The sequence below is a fragment of the Nuphar pumila genome, chromosome 4 (genome assembly GCF_984573655.1).
Source record: "Nuphar pumila chromosome 4, dmNupPumi1.hap1.1, whole genome shotgun sequence".
Classification (NCBI taxonomy): Eukaryota; Viridiplantae; Streptophyta; class Magnoliopsida; order Nymphaeales; family Nymphaeaceae; genus Nuphar; species Nuphar pumila.
The window spans coordinates 104,549,146-104,566,335 of record NC_143252.1 but is presented as its reverse complement, the minus strand read 5'-3'; the positions used below and the strand labels follow the sequence as shown (position 1 = coordinate 104,566,335).

General features: G+C 39.0%; 1 protein-coding gene across 2 annotated transcripts; it reads left to right on the top strand.

Moving 5' to 3' along the window:
• Positions 1-6,711, top strand: LOC149840406 (RNA polymerase II C-terminal domain phosphatase-like 3). Of its 2 annotated transcripts, none has more exons than XR_016431394.1 (12): positions 1-995; positions 1,174-1,321; positions 1,491-1,546; positions 1,631-1,691; positions 1,778-3,238; positions 3,836-4,441; positions 4,537-4,690; positions 4,778-5,046; positions 5,128-5,239; positions 5,335-5,589; positions 5,700-5,746; positions 6,052-6,711. XR_016431394.1 is itself a non-coding variant. In XM_090003153.1 (12 exons), exons 1-12 carry the CDS (start codon positions 331-333, stop codon positions 6,113-6,115), a joined length of 3,891 nt encoding a protein of 1,296 aa, XP_089859279.1. In that variant the 5' UTR covers positions 5-330; the 3' UTR covers positions 6,116-6,711. The 2 variants fall into 2 exon arrangements, 1 of the variants encoding a protein (XP_089859279.1); XM_090003153.1 differs by having other exon boundaries at positions 5-995; positions 4,537-4,683.
• The last annotated feature ends 10,479 nt before the right edge of the window (positions 6,712-17,190 follow it).

Genomic DNA, 17,190 nt, shown 5'->3' with positions numbered 1-17,190 from the left:
AACCCCTTCCCTCCGCCGTTCGTTCCCGTTCTGCTTTTCGTCTCTTCGTCTCCCCCCCTCACTCTCTCTCTCGAATTAATTTTCTTAGTTTATATATATATTTTTAATTTTTCGCAGAGAAGGAAACGTGATTTCTTAGCTCTCAGATCTCTCTCTCTCTCTATTTCTTTTTTTTTTTCTTGTTTTAAATTTAAAATAAAACGCCAAGAAACGACGCAACACTTTGCCCCCAAAATCTCGGCGATTCTGAAACCCTAGAAATCTTTTCCGAGGAAAACCCTTGCGGTTTCGATCGGATCTCCAGCCTATCTTCGTCGGAACTCGCGACTTATGCTTGTCGCCGGAGCTCTCTGCTTCTCGATAAACCCTAGCTCTGAGGAGGACCAGGCGATGGCGCGAGACGAGCCGGAATGCGAGGACGTGGAGGAGGGAGAGATCTCCGACGGTTCGGAGGCGGCCGAGGAGGCGAGGATCGATCGCGTCCAGGAGTCGAGGGAGAGCGGTGGCTCTATGGTTTGGGGCGACGGTTACGGGACCGGCCGGTGGAAGCCGGAGTTCTTGAATTTTCCGATGGCGCAGAAGTATCCGCCGGATCTTTACAACTTCGCCTGGGCGCAGGCAGTGCAGGCGAAGCCGGCGGAGGGGGCTGGCTTGAAGGATATCCGATCGGATTACCGGAAATTGATGTCGGCGTTTGGCATTGGCGGGAACGAGGAAGAAGAGGGGCAGGATGAGGAGGAAGGAGAGGATGACGCGAAAATTGATGATGAGGAAGGGGGAAACGGAGGAGCGAGTGTTAATCAGGTTACTGAGGAAGTGGAGGAGGACGGTGAACTAGAAGAGGGCGAGATCGATGTCGAAGATGCTCCGAAAGATGGGGCCGTATATTTGACACAAGAGGTTTCCCCGGACGAGGAAAATGGCGGGGAGTTAGAGAACATGCTTGTATCGATCCAGAATTCGTTGAAGGAGTTCTCAGTGAAAGATTCGACCAAGTAAGTTTGGGGATAGAGCGCGATGAATCTGGGATTCTCGTGGAAACGATGCAAATTGGAACATTATAGTTGATGATAATTAACCAACAAAAGAAAGAAAACTAGTTATTCTTTACTGTCATCATATCCTACTTGATTACAATGTAAACTATTTCAATACTGGTTTAATTTTCTTTAGGTCATTCTCGGATTGGTGTTCCGCCCTGAGGGAAGCTTTAGACAAACTGAAATCGATGAATTCTCAAATTCGGAGTGCTGAAAAACTTGATTTTATTATGGATTCAGTGATTCAGCAGATATACGATGGAGTCCATTCTGTTTATTCTGTAAGAAAATCCGTTTCTTTTTTCTCTTTTGCAGCTTTGATGCAGTTTTTTTTTGTGTGCCTATATATATATGTGTGTGTGTGTGTGTGTGTGTGTGTGTGTGTGTGTGTGTGTACTGGATGAATTCCAGAATTGTTTTGGGTTATAAACTTGATGAATTCTTCTGCAGGCCTACCATAGTTCGAATTTTAAGTTCAGAGAACTAGATAAGGAAGCAATGACAAGGTTGATATAAGTTATACCTTTCAGTCGTTTCTTATTGTGAACGAATTTGAATTTTCTGATACTTTTCATTGTTTGGCATCACAGCTTGCTTGCGTCTTTACTAAGTGGTACAACTTTGTTGTTTTCTCGTAAGCAAATTAAAGAGGTCAGATATGTTGCAGTTTTGTTCAGTGAAATTGATGCAGTAACTTTTTATTTTTGTCTGAGATCAACTGCAATTGCATGTAACAGTTCGAAGCAATGGTCTTGTCCAACGATAGAGATAAACCAGTTCAAGGAATAGATCTGGGTATTAACTTATCATTGCCTAATTCTGATGCAAATGGGAGTTCAATGGGATCAAGAAAAAAAGACTTTTTCACAAAGAACATTCCTGGACGTATCTTTATCAATTCTATTGAATGTGTGGGTAGCGGACCAGAAGGCCGTGGTTTTGCGTGGAGTCCAGATGAAACAAACCTTCCTTCCCCTACTCCGCCTTCTCATGGTGACAAACCATCGATGGTTGAAAATGCAAAAAGCAAGCTGGAGCTTTCTTCTCTGGTCTCCCAATATAGCAGGCAGGAAAATGATAATGACGACACTTTTGTGTATCCTTCTGAGACAGATGCTTTAAAGGCTGTTTCCAGTTATCAGCAGAAATTCTGTCGGAGGTCCTTGTGGTCTGGTAACAAGCTACCAAGTCCAACTCCATCAGCAGATGGCGAAATGGAAGATGGGTACTCTAATGAAGAGGTCTCTAGTTCCATAGAAAATAAGCCAGCAGGATTAGTAGTTGATAATGCTATGACTCGGGAACCCTTGCCTCCCACTCAACCTCTTTGTTCTTCAGTCCAAAATGATCAATTGATTATGCACACTATGCAATTGGACCCCATCACAAATCCCTTGCCAAGGGCTCAAGCGAAGATGAGGGATCCGAGGCTTCGATATGCAGAGTCTGTCGTTGGTGCAATTGACCTCAATAGCTGCCCAGTTTCTGTGGATCATGCTTGTAACAGGACTGATCTTCATGGAGGAACCGTCAGTTCTATGAAGCACAGGGTTGTTGCGAACAGTGTGCTTGATGGGCGCATTGTTAAAAGGCAACGAAATGAAGCTACAAATAATGGTCTTTCTGGGACAATTCAGGAAGTCCCTGGAAGAGGTGGGTGGTTAGAAGAAAGCACAACCGCCCCTCTGGCTAGTGATGGTGATAAAATAATTAAGGCTGTTGAGATGAACGCTCCCAGTTTAATTTCCACTGATAGAGTGATGAGATCAGAAAACAGGGAGGCTGTTGAATCCTTGCATGCTCGAGTGGAACCTAATGCCATTCATAACAAAGCTGTTCTAGCAAACTGTTCAGATACGCCTATGATAAGCAGGCCTAACCCAAATGAGGTTCTGGCTATTTCTGGGCATCTCCCAGCAAGTAATGTTCCTGCTGGCATGCAATCCACAACACTGCCTTCTTTGTTGAAGTGCATCGACCCAGCAATCCTTATGCAGCTAATTATGAATGAACAGCAGCGGCTGGCCGCAGAGGCTGTGAAGAAGTCTGGAAATCAATCTCAGCAAGTTACTGCCTGCTCTCCTAGTCCGGTGGTATTGCCTGCTGCAATGTCAGTAGGGGATAGTACTCTTTTAAAGCCCTCTGTACTAGATAACAAATATGGGATTGCCAAGGTGCCTATTCAACCAGGGTTATTGGTAAGCTCTGAATGTCAATGCCCCTACGACAATTTTCAATGCTAGGGGTCAGTTTCCCTTTGTTTCTTATATACTGTTTTTATAGATTTTTGCATTGAACTAGGGAATTGGATTAGAGCATGCAGGAAAAGTGTTTAGTCGCAGCAATCTTTTCGCCATTTGCTTTTTCCTCATCCTTATCAGCACAAGCAGTTCTTCTTTTTTAATCTGGTTGTTAAAGATTTTATGTTGCATTGTGGTTTATCATGCGGCATTAGAGGTCTGACGGGCGTCTTCCCCTATTGGCTGTGGTAGTGTTTTGCATTCTACTTTACCTTAATAGTTTTGCAGTGAATTGTAGTGCAACATACTTGACTTCATTAGAGACATGGCAGTCTTTTTTCACCATTAGCAGCGACCAACATATTTTTGTTCTTTTCCCTCAGAGTTTGGCACTGCAAAATGATTGGCATAGACCTTGATTCTATAATATTCTTGTAAAACTAGCATTCTATGTCTAGTTTGAGTCTGTTTATGGAATTATCTTTCTGTGCTCACATATTGATTCTTGCTTGTGAAAGCTGCGATCGCTTATTGTTCTTCAATTGTATATGTCAGGGCCCTCCAAAAGAAGAATCAGGGAAGCTTCGAATGAAACCGCGTGATCCTCGTCGTAGATTTGTACAGGAGAATACATTACATAAGACTGAAAGCTTAGCACCTAAGCAGCCTGAGTTGAATTCAATTGCTCTGCAGAGCTTTCAGGGCCCAAAAAATCTTCCTACGGACAGAGAACAAGGTGAAGATGCAAAAGCAACCACCTTGTTGCCTTCCCATGGTCCCTTACCCGACATTTCTCAGAAGTTCACTTACACACTCAAGAGTGTTGCCGATATTTTGTCTGGTTCACAAATTACAAGCGTGACCTCTGGAGGGATGCCCACAAAATTAATGCCAGCAAACACGAGTCTCTTCAATGATTCTGGCACGAGAACTGATCAAGGGAACGGTGGATTTGGTACCAACAATAATAGTGGGGGCATTTCCCAATCCCAGGATCCATGGGGAGATCTAGACCATCTGTTAGAAGGTCTTGATGAACAACAAAAGGCTGCCATTCAGAAGGAGCGAGCAAGAAGGATTGATGAACAGAATAAAATGTTTGCTGCAAGAAAGCTTTGCCTCGTCTTGGATCTTGATCATACCCTTCTTAATTCTGCAAAGGTATCTCATTTTCAAATTTGGTTCTGCAGGCATATCTTTATTTAGACAACATCTCTTGCTAAGGTTATATGCCTATCCACTCTTGTTACTTCCAGTTCATAGAAGTAGATCAAGTTCACGAGGAGATCCTAAGGAAGAAGGAAGAGTTGGACAGAGAGAAGCCACAAAGGCATCTCTTCCGGTTCCTTCACATGGGGATGTGGACGAAATTGCGGCCCGGCATCTGGAATTTCCTTGAGAGAGTTGGCAGTTCATCTCAATTATTTTCTGATGTTTTTGGTTGTCCATCCTTTCATTTTCACGTTGCTTAAATGTGGTGTATTCTTCATTCTTCAGGCAAGTAAGCTTTATGAGCTTCATCTCTATACCATGGGCAATAAGGTGTACGCAACCGAAATGGCAAGAGTACTCGATCCAACAGGGGCCTTGTTTGCTGGACGGGTTATTTCCAAGGGTGATGATGGTGACCCCTTTGTTGGTGATGATAGGGTCCCCAAAAGCAAGGATTTGGATGGAGTTTTGGGTATGGAATCAGCTGTACTGATCATCGATGATTCGGTGAAAGTTTGGCCTCATCATCGGCATAATTTAATTCTTGTTGAGCGGTAATCTAATCTTCTCCTTGTGGATTGATCTCCGTTTTCGAGGCATCTCTTTTCTCCACTAATGAATTCTTGCTTCAATAGGTATACATATTTTCCCTGTAGTAGAAGGCAATTTGGGCTTTTTGGGCCATCTCTTCTTGAAATTGATCATGACGAGAGACCAGAGGACGGGACACTGGCTTCCTCTTTGGCTGTAAAGATCTTGATTGCTGTTTGGTGGTGTTGCTTTTCTGCTGCTTACTGCTTTCTGAAGTCTGATTGCTAAAATCAAATCTTGATAATGATCAGGTTGTCGAGAGGATTCACCACAGCTTCTTCTCTAACTCGTTAAACAATGTTGATGTGCGAGACATCCTTGTCTCCGAGCAAAGAAGGATTCTGCATGGTTGTAAGATAATCTTCAGCAGGGTGTTCCCTGTTGGAGAGTCAAACCCACATCTGCACCCTCTCTGGAAGCTCGCCGAGCAATTCGGTGCCGTTTGTATGAATCAGCTCGACGAGCAGGTCACTCATGTTGTTGCCAATTCTCTCGGAACGGACAAGGTACTCTGTTTGAGGTGTATGGGAATTGGAAAATTCTTAGGTTGCATTTCTTTCTTCTTATTGTCCATCTTACTGCTGCTGTATGTCGTTTCTTGCTGCATGTGATGCAGGTCAACTGGGCCATCTCTACAGGGAGATACGTTGTCAATCCTGGATGGTGAGCTATTTGATTGATCTTCTCTTCCCATGAGCTTTGTCACATACCCATACTATGCCCCTCCCATTGCTTTTTATGCTTGTTCTGATACCTTTCATGGAATTGCTGTCTACAATGAGCAGACCTTGGATAAAAGTGGTCTAGCCATTGTTAAGGGCCACCAGACCGAAAGGATGGTGGTGCTAATGCCAGTGTCGCATATGGCTTGGTCTGCATGGCCCTGACATGAAGCATTTCTAAGGCAGAGCCTTACGAGATGCGACTCACATTCGCCTATTCCATCTTAACATTGTGCCATCTTGCAGGTTGGAGGCATCAGCGCTGTTATATCGGCGAGCAAATGAATCTGATTTTGCCATAAAAGCTTAAGAAACAGGAAAAAAAGGAAAACCCATCCGCCCACTGAACCCATCACGGCACACTAACAGGTCTCTGCTGAAACTGTCCCATGGTTTGCTCTGTTTGTCCTAATTGCCGATGAGAGGGTGTGGTAGGCTGAAAGAGCACAAGCCAGTCTGGTTTTTGCTTGGCTCTGTTCCACTCCTTTGAGCGGCCACTTGAACTCACGTTTTGCCAACCCATTTGTGGCTCAGAGTATATCACTCCGCATCGACCTTGCTCGCTGCCTACCAACCTAGAATCTCAGGCCATTGCGCTTGAGTTGAGATGCTAACCAGCCTATGTGCCAAGTTGCCCTACTTTCATTTTTTGGTTCGCTGCAAACTTTCCCTAAGCTGCGCAGTTCATAGATGAGCAATACAAGTGAAATTTCAAATGGGGAAGAAAGACAGAGAGGTGCTTTAAGTTTCTAAAATATGTTTAATTTATTGCAGAAAATCGGTTGACTAAAACAAAGTAAAACATGTAAATATTGAATGCCTCCGGTAAGAAAAAGAAACATTAATGAAGGAAGAGGGATTTTTATGATTATAATAGGTCCCATATATAACAAAAACTTCTACCTCTAATAACGTTTTAACTTTATTTTGTTGGGAAATCAAGGGAGAGAGAGAGAGAGAATCTTGGGCTCCTCGATCAGGCGGTGGAGAGCGAGCTAGCGAGAGAATTTTGGTACCTTCATGTGGTGGCGTGTATGAATGTTATGTTTTTAGGTGTTGGTGGTGGTTTGACAGTCGACAGATGACAAAATGTGTGTCCTTTTGTCGGGGCCTCATGAAGGCTATATGGGGCTCCATCCGATGGCTTCTGACCTTCGTTGTGGCCCTAACCTTTCAAGTCTTTGTTCCCATTATCTTGATTACGAGGATGAGGAAATTGCTAGGTCCATTTTGCCTGTACAGCTCTAATCAGCCTTTATTTACGCCTCTGCTTTCTGTCCACAGTTTTAGCCCTTCACTTTGGTGGAATCTTTCATTTTCATTACCCACAAATTCAAACAAGATGGGTTTTCGTTTGACTTGGGTTGGTTAGATTGCATTAAATACGAAAAAATGATCTTATTGTATGGTAAAAAATGATGCATTTTTTTAAAAAAACTTACAATTTGTAAAAATTCAATTGATGATCAAAACCACAAATACCTAGATATAAAAGGATGATTTTAACTTTTGCTTGTGTGAATTTTTTCTAGTTTTGCGAATTTTTTTCTAAATGTGTAAGTATCGCATCCAAGATTTGTAATAAACTTTGTCACGGTTTCTTACTTAAAAAATAAAAGATTTTAAAAAACACAAAAAAAAAAACAAAGAAATTATGCAAAAATATGTTTTCAATGATACTTGGTTTATTGAAAAATGATGAACGGGTGTTGAGATGCAACTCTGACTTTGTGTTTATCTCGATTAATTTATACTATTTTTTGGTCATTTATGTCGAAAATTTGAAAAACTAATTAAAAGTTAAGAGTGTTGCTCTTAGTTTGATAAGTGATTAGGAATAAATATTTTTTTGAAAGATAAACTAATCGATTGTTTTAAAATATATTTTTGTTTTGGTCTTATATCTAAAAAAGATGGGAACCTTATAAGTGTCTTCGGATCTAACTCAAAACAATAAAGTTATTGGTTTATGTGTCAACTTTTTAATGATCATTATGTAAATTTTTTTCTTAACATGTGAATTTGTTTTTATGTATATGTAGAATTTTTTTTAAAGATGCATTTTTTTTTAAGATGTGAATTTTTACCTAAATATATGTAAAGTTTTGCATATATAATAGAAATTTTACATATTTTTTGCAAATCAATTTTTATTCTCAAATATGTATCACTGATCCAACATCGAAAATCAGCATTTTTACAATCATTGAAAAGATGAGATACATGCCTATATTTTTACTATTTTGAGTTAGAATCGAAAACCTCTCTAGGGTTTACGTTTTTGCTATGTAGACAACAACAACCTATAAGTTTATTTTCGGAAGATGTTTCTTTCAAACCATTCATCAGATCAACGTGATCTTTGTGGCATTGAAAATCTAATGTGCGATTTATTTTTATTTATTTTTATTTTTTTAGATTTTTGACGTTGGTCAAAAAATAGTATAAAATAATCAAATAAGTTATATCGTATCTATTCTATCTCTTGTTTTAAGAACGCTGGCGGAGTTGTATCTTAATGCCTGATCATCATTTTTTTCGTAAATCAAGTGTCATTGAAAAAATATTTTTGTTTAGTTTTTTTATTTTTTTAAAATTATTTTAATTTTTAGGTTTAAAATAAGTGATAAAAGTCTGTCAGAGATCTTGAATGCAATATTTAGGCACATATTTAAGAAAAAATTTATATATCTTGAAAAAAATTGTACTAATGTTAAAATGGTCTTTTTACATTCACCTATCTGTGGTTTTGGTCAATTGTAGCATTTTTAGGGAAACTCGTCCTATTAAATATGTAACTAAGGAAATGCAAAGTTGTTTCAACTGGAAATATTGACCGAGGGCCGTGAGTGTTTTTTGTTGTTGGTTAAATTGAACACAAGATTCTTCTAATCCAACATATGAAATGGAATAATAGTCTAATAATATAAGTTGGATTGCTTAAAGTGTATTCTTAGAAGAGCGTCATATGTTAGATGAGGGGTTAAAATGGTAGTGACCATTGATTGGTCAACTATAACCAGGGTATCAATGGGTCGGGTTGACTTAGACCTGTACCAAACCTTATAAGGTCCGGGTATGATGATAAATAATAAGACCCGAATCTGAATGTCGGAATGTCCGATTATTACATGGACCCAGATATAGTTAGTGAAATTTTAAAACAGACCTGACCCGACCCTAGTTCTGATTCAGACCTACAAATTTTCAATGTAAAAATGAAAAAAAAATATGGTTTTAACGGGTATGTCTGGGTCTGATACATTTAGTTCTTATCGGGTCCGGTATGGTTTTTCTCATAGTGGATCAGATTAAACCCAGGTCCAGACCCAATAGCATACCCAAAAACTGGTTCAAGTCTGGTTCCACCTGGGTCTGAACCAAACCTGATCCGTTGAGACCCTTAGCTATAATCCCGTGGACTCCTGCTCAAAAGTTGCTGAAATTGCTCTTAGGTTTTTTATTAATTTTCCTCTTGGCCATTTCTGGATATTTATAATGTTCATGTTTGTACCAACGGGACTCTGGTTGTGTGGTAGGAGCAGTGTGTGCACGTCTTCTTGTGTTGGGGACGTTGCAAGTTCAAAACCCAATGATACGATATTCAACTGGTGGGGTCTGCCTAACCCCTAGCTAGACTATAAAAAAATAATAATGTTCATGGCATTGCGGTTTTTGATGTCGCCATCTTTCCTTGGAAAGATGCCATTTGGAATGAGTAAGTTTACCTGTGCACCTACCACTGAGGTGGTATCCCATGTTGTAGCGGGGTCCTGTCTCAAGCTGAAGGCCGAGGATCGAATCCCCCTCTGCCACATGGGGCGGCTGTTGTTCTGGTAGGGGTCCACCTAAACCCAGCTTGCCTTTCAAAAAAAAAAGGTTTTCATGTGGACCTTGTCTTGAAGTGTTTAGACAATTGTTGCCAGCTACATCTCCAATGAACTTGCTAAGTTGGGTAGGGATCTTTGGTGAATTGGTTACTCCATTCTAAGTAACCCTTTTTTTTCCAAGATCTTTGATTTTCAGGGCTTCACTCATTGGATAAGGGTGACTTGGGTATGTGAAAAAGTTGATGAGATGCCACAAGTTCGAAACCCATGGATGGTGTCCCTTGCTGCAATGTTGAAACTATGTATTCTTCGGTGGGCAAAGGAGACTTCGGGGGTTTTACCAATTGAAGGCCAGCTAATATGCAATTGGTGATTGATTGGGGGGGTGGGGGGTGGGTTGAAAAAGTATGAACACATTCACAACCCAAACCCAGGCACAAAATGAACCCATGCACAACTCAAACACAAGAGCATACAATTTTTACGTGGTTTGGATTCACAAACTCTCTCTCTTTACTTCACACACAAGAGAGGAGGAGACAATTAATCTTTATTTATAGAGCTATGTACATGTCTATATTTAGGGAGGACTCTCAAGAAGTTCATCCTCTCAAGGATACATCCAGTCTTGGAAAAGTTACAAGATTGGTCATTCGATCCATGTTGGTTGACCTACTGGGAATCCCATCTTTCCTTGAGCTCACGTTGGATAGACTTCGTTCACCAACAAGAGTCTTCTTCACACAAGACTCATTCTTGAAATAGGTCTCTTCATATTGATCTTGACCTTGGATGCATGGGGATTGACCACACGTCTTAACAAAGGTGTGATGTTGGGGGAGGCGGGGTTTCACTTGGACTATCCAAACACTACAAGAAAAACACTAATTAGTGACTGTCATTTGTGACGGACAAAATCTGTCGCAAATTTACGATGGATTAGCGAGAGAAAGATATTCGTCACTAAAATATCATTTATTTGCGATTTTAGTGAAGAAAAATTTTCTGTCGTTAATCTGTCACTACTTTGTGACTGATTAGTGATGGATTTTATTCCGTCTTCATATCCGTCGTAACTTAGCGGCAGAACTATTTCGTCGTTAAGTTGTCACCAAATAGCGACGAAATTTGGTCGTCGCGAATTCGTCGCTAATTTCCCCATAAATCCCTAATTTTTTCTCATTTTTTTCTCTTTTCTGTTTCGTCTTCGCCGTGTTTCTCCGGCCCGCCTCCTGTCGCCCCCAGACCCGCCTCCGATCGCCCTCTAGCATGCCTTCTATCGCTCCCTGGCCCGCCTGCCATCGCCCCGGCCTGCCTTCCGTCGCCCCCTGGCCCGCCTCGTCGCCCCTCATCGCCCCCCGGCCTGGCAACATCACCGCTGACCCTCCTACCTAACTCACTGTTACCCCCTCCCTCTCCGACAGCTTTGCCGACCCCCTTTCGCCGCGCACCCGACCTAGGCCGACACTCCCGTCCGGACATCCCCTTTCCCCATTGCCTTACCCCCGTCTCCGGTGACCTCGCAGGTAACCCCCCTTGCCCACCTCCTTGTATTATACTGTATATTTGTGCTTCGCAGGTACATTGCTGAGTTAATTGTGCAATGTTTAGTGCTAAACATCGCATGTGGTTAAAAATGCAATGCAAACAGAAATAAGAAAAAAATGCAAAGGCATAAGCAATTCAAATCGGGTAAATACCCATAGTGAGTAAGTGATGCAAGCGCATCACATGTTATTTAATTTATTGGATGCAACACTTTTTTGTTCATACACTCACTTAGTTGTGAATATCTAGGGCTGCTTTGATGGAGTTTAGAGATCATGTTGTGCATGATTTTAATGTATGAGAATATAAGTGTTCTTATTTTTGGAGTACGGATTCCATTCTCAGCATGGTAGTAGTTAGCGGGATATTGAAGTGTGTTTGTTGCAGGTATATGTTTAATATATGTTTTGATATGAATGATTTGAATGTATTGTAATGTTTGATGTGTCTGTATCCATGCTTGCACGAAGTTATTTTCCATTTGATTATGCCTTTCATGTAAATTTGTATTATGAAAATATGCTTCAAATCAATGTATCGTTTTATGAAATGTGATTTCACATTTCTAGATATCATTGTGATGTGTATAAATATGATGTGATGGTGTTACACACGAAAATTTATGCATTCAAAAAATTGCCCACAAACAATCACCAAACAAGAATTAATAGATAAATTAGATATTTTTTTCATCATAGGATTATTAAGATTCTCTTTTAACTGGTGATGATAATATATGTAATATTATAGAACAAAATGGCTGCAAACCATGAATGAATGTACCGTATAATAGTTGATAATGAGGTGTCGCACGAATATATGGATGGTGTTGACAGTTTTATTGAATTCGCAATGGCAAGTGTCAGTACAATGGATCACAACAGTCGGATCAGATGCCCTTGCACGATGTGTAAGAACAATCGATTTGCAGAACCTCATGGCGTTAGACATCACCTATATAGGAAGAGTTTTGTTAGTGGTTATCAAAATTGGATGCTTTATGGTGAAGAATTTTGAAATATTTTTGCCACATGGGTAAATGCGGTGCACGATAATCCATATGTAGATTTGATATTTGATGTCGTAGGACCAGAAATGGGTTTTGCTATGGGACATAGTGATGCACCAACTAGGGTAGAGGAAAAAGCAACAAACAATGCAGCTAGTATATTTTATGACTTACTTAGAGATGCTGATGAGCCACTGTGGAATGGTTGCGAGAGTCACACTATCTTGTTTGCAGTTCATCAACTACTGAATTTGAAGTCAGAGTATAATTTGAGCCAATTATGTTTTGATCGTCTGTGCTCTATTATGAAGAGTATGTTGCTAAAAGATGAGAAATTGCCACAAAATCTCTACCGTACGAAGGTTATGGTCAATGCTCTAGGTATGAGGTATCAAAAGATAGATGTTTGTCCCAATCACTACATGTTTTATTTCAAAGATCAAGAAAGTAGCAGATCATGTCCATCATGTGGACATCCTCGGTTCAAGCCAAAAACAAAGGAAAATGGTAGCACAAGGTCAAAAGAAGTGTCATATAAGCCAAAGACTAAGTTCTATACATGCGTATATGGTTTGGTAAAATAAGTTTTTGTTAAGTGCAGGCGATTTGATATAGAGTTGCAAAGAAAACTTCCACATCTCACTGATGCAGAAGTACAAAAAGAACGTGAAAATAAGTTTGTGGCATGGTTGAAAGAGTTGGTAAGGATGATTGTATATATTTTTTTCCTGTAAACAACAATAAGATACTTAATTGGTCGTGATCACAGTCATTGTTTTTGCTTATAGGTCCGCCATGGTGATGTTAAAGATCAAGGAATATGTGATTTACAAAATGGTCTGTCCAAATTTGTGCAATGTTACAACAGATATATCGTAAATGGTTATCGATTCCATACAAAAGACTACGGTGTCAACAAGTCAATGATGAATAGTGGCATTTACGTCAAGGGTAACAACTACAGTGAAAATGAACATGACTACTATGGTGTTATAGAAGAAATAATGAAGTTGACTTACTTAGGCACAAATAATAACTTAACTTTATTCAAGTGTTATTGGTTTGATCCCACAACAACAAGAGTCGACAAAGCCTCAGGCATTGTGGAGGTGAATCATAAATCAAGGTTTGGAACATATGAATCATTCATATTAGCCTCGCAAGCTCAACAAGTTTACAATACTTCATATCCGAGTACAAGGAAGTCAGATATAAATGAATGGTGAGCAGTTTGTAAGGTGAAGTCTAAACTATACCCCGAGTATGATCAGTTAGAGGAAGACAAGATTGTTGAAGAGGGTGATTACTATCAATCAGATGATATGTATGACTTCTCTTATATGGTCATGATGTCGCACATGGTATGCATGTCATATCTGTATTTTCCGATGGCACATGCATGGAAGAATGTGATTCAAATGATATACCAAGTAGATGGGCGCTAAATGAACAAGAAGAAGATGATGACGAAGTGGAGGAGGAGGAAGAAGAAGAGTATGAAAGTCAAATAAGTGATGAGGAATCATTCTCGAGCTAGTGAAATACATCTTGTAATACATATATGTATTTGATCTGAATGATTAGAATGATTTGAATGTATTGAAATGTATTGAAATGTATTGCAAGAACTTATTTTCGATTTGATTATGTATCTTCGATAGGTTTCAACTACTGAATTGAATGTATTATAACGTGTTAGAATTATTTGAATGTATTGCAATATTTGAATGTCTTGCATGGATTTTTTTTTTCAATTTGATTATGTATCCATGAAGATATAGAGTTGTGTAAATGATCCAATTGTATTACAAGTTAAGGATAAGTATTGCAATATTTGATATCATATGTTTTAATGTAGGTCCGTGAAGATATATTATGTTTTAATGTATTGCAATATTTGATATAAATGATTTGAATGTGTTGAAATGTATTGCAATGTTTGAATGTATTGTATGACATTTTTTATTTTCTAGAATATGGTTCGTAGAGGTCACAGTCGTTGAGCACCCAGTGGTAACCAGTCTCAGCCTTCATCTTCACGGGCTGCTTCGACAGGTATATCATTTAAATAATTGTATACTTGATTAGTTTAAATATGCATTGTGTGAATTTCTAACTCATTGTTTTGTAGGTACTGTTTCGCCTACACATGACCCACGTACACTGGATGCAGGGTCTTCTCAGTATGACACACGACGAGTAATTTCAAATAGTGTATATCGATAGTCGACCGTAAGTATTTTATTGTCACTTGTCCAATACTTAACTTATAAAAAGTGTATATTGATAGTCGATTGTTAATGTGTATCAGCTAATGTGCAGTGTGAGGTTTGAGCAACAAGAAGTAATACGAGAAATTATGAAGTCATTACTGCATCATCTTCAAGGACCGGTAGTGTAATGGAAAGAGTACCTAAGAGAGATGTTTGACAGATTAATGTCCTCATTCATGGTATGTAATCGTTTATCATAACTAGAAATGTTTCATATTTATGTGTGCTAACTTTTTGAAAGTATTTGTAGGCTTCTCATTGCTTCACGACTGCAAACTATGAGAAATACGTGAGGGTAGTGTGGTAGAAGGTGGCTGCCAATCGATTTGCCGACATGCTGCACAATATGAAGACTGCAGAAAAAAAAAGCAACTGGTGGGATAGATGATCCACTGTAGTGGAAGGGCCATGGGCCTTCGACTATCAAGAGAGATTATTGGGAGGACATGTGCGACAAGTGGGTGAGCAATGAATTTCGAAACCGCTCAGCAAAGGCTGCACAAAACCGAGCGAAGATGCCCGATGCCCATCTACACACAGGTGGATCTAGGACTTTTAAGAACCACCAGAAGAGAATGGTAACTCATCAATATATATATAGTCAAATTTGTAAGTATTTCAACATACTTATTAATCGATTCTTTTATCATTTAACATTGCAGGAAGCAGAAAAATGAGACATTGTGCCTTACAAGGATGTGTTTTTTGAAACACATAAACGTAAGAGCACGGGAGATTTTGTATCAGAGAAGGCGAGAGCGACATCGGTATATATTTATTGTATTAATAAATATTGTAATATACAAGTTACTTTGAATTACGTTATAATAAACATTGTAATTCTAAATTATTAATTCATATTCTAATCATTACTTTGTAGGAGTCATACGAGCAACAAATGGTACAACGAAACGACGATGACTCCACTCAGCATCCGCCTTTTGATCTTGCAGCCTGGGTAACTGCAACTGGTGAACCCAAAAAGGGTCGTGTGTTCAGGTTTGTAAGTAACATGAACACCACACCAGACGTTGCCTCCTACAGCCACGACTCTCAGAGGTCTCCCGACAACATTAACTCCCAACGTTCGATTGACCCTGCTATGTCTTAGGATTGTGTCTGTCAGCATCTTGAGGACAAAATGCAATACTTTTTAAATGAAGTCACACTACAAACCTAAATCTGTCGCTAATCCGACGCTAAATAACTTAGCGACGGATTAGCGATGGATAACTTCCATCGTAAATTTTTCGACGCTAATAAGTGACGGCATATATCTGTCGCCCATTCCGTTGTTAAGTAGCGACAGACTGTATCTGTCGCCAGTTTTGTCGCTAAATTGCGATAGAATAACGAATGACAAAATCCGTCGCAAGGCCATCGTCACTAAACGACAACTTCGATTTGGCGACGGATTTATAGTCGTTGCTAATTCGTCTCTACATACAACAGTAATATTAAATAGCAACAGACATATCCGTCGTAATCCGTCACAAAAAAGAAAAAAAATTTAAAAATTATTTGAAAATTAAATATCAAGAAAAAAATTCTCGTGATACAATTTATATTTCCTGTATAATTTATATTTTCTGTGAATAAAAAATAATGTACACATCAAAATACATATAAAAGAAAACTAAAACAATTAATCGATCCACTATAAAATTCGCAAATTCTAATTATTTACAATTCAACAATTACATTTTTGAAACAAAAAGAAGGTAGAACAAATTTAACCCATGAATCTAATCGTCGCCAAGATTTTGTGCATCCTCTTGTTCATTGTCTTGATCTATCCCTTCAACTCCACTACGCTGATTATCGCCAGCAACCTACACGAGAAAAGAAAGGTCAGTATTGATAAACAAAATATACTGAAATATAGCCTACTCTATATGTGATTCTATCATGTGCATATGTGTTCTAAGGTAGTAAAAAAACTTCATATGTGATTCTATCATGCTCATATGTGTTCTAAGGCAGTAAAAAAACTATATATGTGATTCTACCATGCTCATGTATGCTCTAAGGCAGTCAAAAAGCTGTATATGTGATTCTACTATGGTCATATATGTTTTAAGGCAGGCAAAAAACTGTATATGTGATTTTATCATGCTCATATATATGTACTCTAAGGGAGTAAAAAAATTGTATATGTGATTCTACTATGCTCATATGTGCTCTAAGGCAGTAAAAAAATTGTATATGTGATTCTACCATGCTCATATGTGTTCTAAAGCAGGCAAAAAATTGTATATGTGATTTTATCATGCTCATATGTACTATAAGGCAGTAAAAAAACTGTATATGTGATTCTACTATGCTCATATGTGCTCTAAGGCAGTAAAAAAACTGTATATGTGATTCTATCATGCTTATATGTGTTATAAGGTAGTAAAAAAACTTTATATGTGATTCTATCATGCTTATATGTGCTCTAAGGCAGTAAAAAAACTTTATATGTGATTCTATCATGCTCATATGTTCTCTAAGACAGTCAAAAAGTTGTATATGTGATTCTACCATGCTCATATGTGTTCTAAGGCAAGCAAAAAACTGTATATGTGATTTTATCATGCTCATATGTACTCTAAGGCAGTAAAAAAACTGTATATGTGATTCTACTATGCTTATATGTGCTCTAAGGCAGTAAAAAAACTGTATATGTGATTCTATCATGCTTATATGTGTTATAAGGTAGTAAAAAAGCTTTATATGTGATTTT